General features: G+C 36.7%; 1 protein-coding gene across 2 annotated transcripts in view; it reads left to right on the forward strand.

The window, feature by feature from the left end:
- Agps (alkylglycerone phosphate synthase) overlaps window positions 1-7,107 on the forward strand; it is a 159,120-nt gene that overhangs the window by 90,502 nt on the left and 61,511 nt on the right. For both annotated transcript variants that reach the window (XM_029557257.1, XM_008855325.3), the window contains exon 11: window positions 6,971-7,098. In XM_029557257.1, coding sequence (XP_029413117.1) covers window positions 6,971-7,098 — 128 coding nt within the window. The remainder of the gene's footprint in view (window positions 1-6,970; window positions 7,099-7,107) is intronic.

Here is a 7,107-nt window from a genome sequence, read left to right on the forward strand (position 1 = left end):
ATAATTTAAGGCCTTTATTTTTAAAAATACTTTTTAAGTTATTTTTTTAAATTTATTGTATGTGAGTGTACATGTATATGTGGGTACATATGAAGGCTGGGGGACAACTTGTATGTTGTTCCCTAAGGACTGTCCACTTTTTTGGAGGTTGGGGGGATAGGCTTTTTCATTGATGTAGAACTCTCCAAATAGGCAAGGCTGACTGGCCAGCGAGCCCCAGGGATCTTCCTGTCTCTGCCTGCCCAGTACTAACTAGCATTACAAATACGTTCTGCAGTGCCCAGGTTTTTATTTATTTATTTTTTTCTTTTTTTTTCAGCAAGTCTCCACCTTCCAAAAAGTTCCAGGACCTCCCCATACCTGTATTTGACAAGTAGTAAAATACAGGAGCCTATGTTAAGGGGTACATTTCTCTTTTGAACCACCACAATCATACTTTGTATTAATAAAATCTTTGGAAATTTGTTTGTTCATTTTGTGGCCTAGTTAGCTTGTTGTCTCTCCTGGAGATTGTTTTAAGTACACCTGAAATGAATCTATGTTCTGTTGTTCAACAGAATGTTCTAGTCTATTAGGTCTAATTTGCTTATAGTGTTGTTTTGTCTTCTATTTGTTGACCTAATCTTAGCTGGAGGTGGTTTCTGTTGGTAAATTATTGCCTTGTATGTACTTCCTGCTTGCTCTTTGTGCTTCCTGTGTGTGGATGAAACTGTAATCAGCCAGCTTCCCTCTCTGGCCACCATGCCGTGTCTTCTCCTCCATTGTAGATCTGTGGAACTGTAAACTAAAACAAACCATTTCTTCCTTAAGTTGCTTTTGGTCATGTTTTTTATCACAGTGATGGAAAAGTAACTAATACAGAAATGCTAACTAGGCCATAAAACATATCTAAATTAATTTTCAAAGACTGAAGTAATACAAACTATATTCCTGTTAACAGTTTAAATATGAAATGTCTCCCACCGTCTCACATGTTTGAACACTTGGTCCCTATTGATCTCCTGGAGGAGACTGTGAAACCTTCAGGAGTTATGACCTAACTGGCATATAGGCATCACTGGGGGATTGCCATTGAGGGTTATAAGATGACCCCACTTCTGCCCAAGGCCCCTGCTTCTTGGTCAATAGAGATGTGAGCAAGCATCCTCAATGCTCCTGCCACCAGGACTTGCAAGGTACTCCCATCATTATACCTTTCCAAGAACCAACATAAATTATTCCTCCCTGAAGTTGCCTTTTGCCAGGCATTTGGTGACAGCAACTAGAAAAGTAATTAAAATAGAAAATTATTGTCAGGATGGGTCTTTGCTATGATAAGCTTGACCATATGGTCTTAGGCCTTTGGACCTGATCTGTGAGAGGAATGTGGATGAGTTTGAAGCAGCAGGTTAGAGAAGCCCAAGAATGCTATAAACGGAGCTGAATGGGTGATTCTTGTAGGAGTGTGGAAGACCAGAAAGCTGAGGAAAATGGAGACAGTATGCGCCTTATTGAAGTGGGGTATTGAATCTCTAACTACTCATTATCTATTTCATTTTCATTTATGCCAGTTTCTCCCTCATTTGTTTTCATGCCCTGTTATTAGCTACATTGCTTTATAAAAAATTGTTATTACTTTCTGATGACTTATCATTACAAAAAATGTTCCTGTCTATGTGTACATTGTTTAAAGTTGATTTTGTCTGGTATTTGTATTGCTGTTTGTCTGATGTACTTTTCACCACACTAAATCTGATTGTATTTCTGAATTTAACATGTCTCTCTAGTAACAATGCAGTTTAATCATTTAAAAAGTTTTGTCTTTTGGTTGGTTTAGTATGTCCACCTGTAATGTTGTTGCTGCAATTGGATCCAGGTCTACTATATCTATTACTTCCTTCCTCCCCAATATATCTTGTATATCTTTGTGTTTCTCTGTTCATCTTTTGTTGCTTGCCTTTGCATTTACATAATACTTTTGTAGTTAAAATTCCTTCTGGGAGGTACAAATGATGTTCATCCCCCTCCTCCCTTGGGCCCCATGACAAACCAAGTTAAAAAACCAGACTGCAAAAAACCAGTGAGTTTTACTTAAAGAACAGTGGATGAGAGTTTACTTACAGGAATGTGGGCACTCCCCTCCTAAGGTTGCACTGGAAAGTCTTTATCCCAGCATGGATGATGACTTTACCACAGCTGCACAAAATGGTGAGAGAACCTCTCCTTGACTTCCTCAGTTTATATACTCTCAGCCCCTCCCCCTTGTGCAGCTAGGATGGACTGTTTGATTGAGAGGTGTGGCTGACTCTTCCTCCTTTCTTGCTGAGAGTGATAGTCAACAAGCTTATCTGTGATGCTCATAGGCAAGTGGATGAAACAGAGCTTGGAAAAATGGTGTCTGCCTGTGGTTTGATCTGTCTGTTGGAGGATAGTTCACTGCAACAACTTTCTACTTTACCATTTTAATTTCTTTCTTTCTTTCTTTTTTATTTTTCCCCAGCATATCTTTGTTTCTTCATGGTTCCTCTAGGGAACTCTATACCTTACTTAAACAGAATCAGTTTTATACTAATATAAATTCTAAGAAGTACAGAAGTATCATTCCTATATAGTGCTATCCTTTTTAACTCACTTTTGGGGAAGGGGGTGGTGTCCTTTTGAGACAGGGTTTCCCTGTAGCATCATCTAGCCTGGAACTCAGTATGTAGACCAGGCTGGCCTTGAACTCACAGAGATCTGCCTACCTCTGCCTCCTGAGTGCTGGGATTAAAGATGTGCCCCACCATACCGAGCCTCTTTTTAACTCACTTTTATGATATTGTTATACATATTACCTATATAAATACTACAAACTCAGCAATACATTGGTATGATTATTATTTTATGTAATTGTACAACTTTTAATGAGGCTTCAAGAAGAAAGGAGAACAAGTATGTACTTAGAGCCTTTGTACTTACCCTTTCTGGTTCTCTTACATTTGTTCTTGTGGATTTAGTTACCATATAGAATCGGTCCTATCCCAGTAGAGCTTTATTCCCAGTATTTTTGTACTGCTATTATTGTAGGGTCAACAGTATTATATATTATTTTGGTACTTGTTTTATACCATTGCTTTTTAAATTTGTCATAGAAAGAAAAGAGGAGAAACAAGCATTTATATTGTCTTTATAATTAAGTCAGCTTACCCAGCTATTAATGAATTTTCTGCCTCTGTTGACTTGCACATTCTGGACATTTTGTATGAAAGGAATCCCGTAGTATGTGACCTTGTGGGTTTTTTCATTTTGTTTACATAATTTCTATAATTGAAGCTCTCGTGGTTTTTGTTTTGTTTATTCATGTTAATTTGAATTTCTGGTGTTTGAGGCCATCATTTTTCCGTTGAAGAATTTCTTTTAACATTTATTCACTACCCGATCTTCAGTAACAATGTCTCAACTTTTGTTTGTCTGAGAATATTGAGAATATCTTTTCGAAAGATTCCTTTGCGAGATAATGATTTGTGGTTGACAGGATTTTTTCCCTTAGTTCCCCCCCCATATGTTTCCCACTATTTTTGACTAGTATCAATTCTTTTGATAAGTCAGCTATACACTATAAAAGATTGCCATTGTAATTGATAGATAATTTTCATGTTCTTTTCAAGACTTTTTCCTATCTTTGAGCATTTTTACCATGATCTCTCTGTGGCTCTTTTTGTGTTGATCCTACTTAGAATTTGTGAACTTCCTTAATGTATAGGCTAGTGTTAGGGAATTTTAAGGAATTCTTTGGAAGTTTTTTATTTTTCCTGTTCCATGGTCTCCCTTTTCCTTCTGGTACCTTAATTATGTATCTATTAATGTACTTAGTGAGTTTTGCACATTTCTCTGAGATTTTGTTTTTTTCTTTTTCTCTCTATTCTTACAGCATAGTTTGTCTCAATCTCTATTAGTCTGTCTTCAAGTGTGATACTGTTTTTTGCCAGGTCACATGTTGTTGAGCAGCCTCTCTAACTGTCTCATTGTAGAGAAGTTATTGTACTTTTCAGCTACAGAGTTTCCAAAATAATTCATTGATTATGATGATAAATGCTATAAAATAAATGAACCTTGAAAACACGGCACATGAAAAAATCTATTAGACCATATATTTTATGATACTCCTTATTCAATTTGCCCAGAATATGCAACTCAGTATAGTCAGAAAATAGATTAATAGTTGGCTATGGTGTGGGTGTGGAAATGGAGCATGACTGTTTAATTGGTATAGTTTTGGGGAGGATAGTGAAAGTGGTCTAAATTTAGTTAATAATAATGGTTATGTAATTATGTGAATATAATAAAAATGACCAACTTTTGCATTTTCTTTTAAAATATTTTTATTCTTTGACAATTTCATATGTATATAAATGTATCCTGGTCATACCCACCCCATTTCACCCTCATACTCCTCTCCCAATTCTTCCCCCCAGCACATCACATCTCCATCTAACCTTTGTTTCCACCCCTCCCACCTCCTCCTTTCCTTCTTTTTAATAACCCGTTGAGTCTATTTAGTGTTGCTTACATGAACATGGGTAACCTACTAGCAACCACACCCTCAAAGAAAAACGGCTCTTCCCTCTCCTAGCAGCTATCAGTTGCTAACAGTTAAGGGTAGAGCTTCATGAATCTCGCCCATGCTGGAATTATTTACTGGCTTGAACTTGTGCAGGTCTTGTGCAGGTAACCATAGCTGCTGTGAGTTCATGAGTGCAATGGCCAGGTCATGTTCAGAACACAGCATTTCACAGCACTCCACCCTACTCTCCAGCTCTTACATTCTTTCTACCCCCTCTTCTGCAGTGTTCCCTGAACCTTGTAGGGGCTGATACAGATTTCTCATTGTTGAGATGACTTAATAATCACTTGTTCTCATCACTTTGACCAGTTATGTGTCTCTTCATAGACTATTGCCCACTGCAAAATGAAGCTTCTTTGACCTTGAAAGCTGCACTAATCTGTGGTTATAAACATAAATATTTAGAAGGCAGTTTGACATCATGACATTTTAGCAGAACAGCCAATAATAGGGTCCCTTCCCACTCATCCCAGGGCCAATAGCTTCCCTAGCTGTGGGCTTTTGACCAGTTTTATAGTACCAGGCATGAATTTCCTTCTGTGAAACAGCTCTCAAATTCAGTCAGAAAATAGTTACCTCCATAACAGTCCCACTACTATTGTACCTATGGGTGCATATTACCTGGCAGATGGATATTGTAGCATGCAGGGTCCATTGTTGGGTAAATCAGTTGATGACTTTTTTCCACAAGCAGCCTGCATAGCACCTTTCAGCACTATGAAAACTTGTCAGCAGGGAGGAAATTTCCAGTCAGTTCCAGCTTGATTTCTCTTAAGTGCTGCAACCAAAGTATGTTGAGTTTTCAGTAATAGAGTTTTACCATCTAGTTATGGTAGGCAGCCAAGAGAACGGCAATATATTGTATTGTTTTGGGGGCCTCTGGGATTTTAAATGGGTGAATTTTACTGTCTAAACCATATTTCAGAGATGTTGAAACAAAAGAGAAGGTTTAATCACTTTGGTTATATTTAATTTTTGTTTTGTTTTGTTTTTTTTGAGACAGGGTCTCTTTGTAGCCCCAGCTGGTCTGGAACTCGTTATGTAGAACAGGGTGGCCTCAAACTCACAGATATCTGCCTGCCTCTGCCTCCCAAGTGCTGGGATTAAAGGCATGTGTCACCATGCCCTGCATACTTTAAATTTTTAAAGATGTCTCTTACATAAAAATGTTAATCTGGGCCAACTTAGAGTTTTTGTGACTATGTAAGTTATGAGGCTCATTTTAAATGATTCAGAAAGTACATGTATGTGTAATGAATATATTGCAATCCAGTTCATCTAATTTACACTCCATGGACTCATACTAGTTTTTAAACCCTAGGTATGCCACAAATTTATTGGTAATTTTGATTTTTGTGATGCTTCAATTTGTTTCTAGTGCTGTAATTAAGTTCTACACTTTCAGTGATGTCCTTTTCATTCCCCATTCCCCCCCCCCTTTTTTTAATGAGACAGAATCTCCCTATTGCCCCAGTTGGCATGGAACTCACTATGTAGACCAGGCTGACCTCAGTCTCACAGAGATCTACCTGCCTGTGCCTCCTGAGTGCTGGGATTAAAGGAGTGCGGCACCACTCTAGGCTCCTCTTTACACTTTTTAAAATTTGATCATTGCAAAATTTACTAATGGGTTTATTAATTTCAGTTTGTACATCTGAAACCACTGATTTGACACTGTTGGCTTTGTGAATATATTCCTTTTAAATCATATTTCTTCAAATATTTTGCACAGATATTTAGGTCATGTTGTACTTATTTTTTTCTGTCTGGTTAATCTGTCACTGCCCCATGTAATAAGAACATCTGTCTCATTGGTGGTCTTGTGCTTCATATTTATGATGACTGTTTTGTCTCTGAATATTTTTGCTTTTTCTTACAATGACATCTCAGTAATGCCTTTGTCCTTCTGTGTATTAATGATTGGGAGAAAAGGCAAGGTTATAGTACCTCAGATTTCTTTAGTCATCTTATGGTGTTAAGAATGTTAGTTTCTTTTTGTACCATTAAATTATTTTCAAAGTAAAAATAGACATACAACTCTCGAAATTTTCCTTTACTTTAGTGCATGTGCCACATAAAAACTTGTTTTTCCATTCTTTTTCCTTTAACAAATTTTAATAGTTTAAGAATCATTTAAATTAACTCTTGGAGAAAGCTTGTTTTAAAATATATATAAACAAGAAAAATATAGTCTAAAAGTTTTTTTTGAAATTATGAAATTTGCCCAATTACTCATTTAGAAAAACTTGTATAGTCATCATTCCCCAAATAGAGTAGATTAAATAGATTTAATATGAACAGTAGAATGCATAAATAGATTAAATAGATTTAAATATGGTTTAGAAAATTGTCATGTGATATATTGGCTTATTCCCCCTTCTTTTTCAGGAACTCTTGGTGTAATAACAGAAGCTACAATAAAAATCAGACCAATCCCTGAATACCAAAAGTATGGCTCGGTAGCTTTCCCTAATTTTGAACAAGGAGTAGCCTGTTTAAGAGAAATTGCAAAACAGGTAAAGAAA

This window comes from Nannospalax galili, unplaced genomic scaffold (assembly GCF_000622305.1).
Source record: "Nannospalax galili isolate Female #2095 unplaced genomic scaffold, S.galili_v1.0 scaffold346, whole genome shotgun sequence".
Taxonomy (NCBI): Eukaryota; Metazoa; Chordata; class Mammalia; order Rodentia; family Spalacidae; genus Nannospalax; species Nannospalax galili.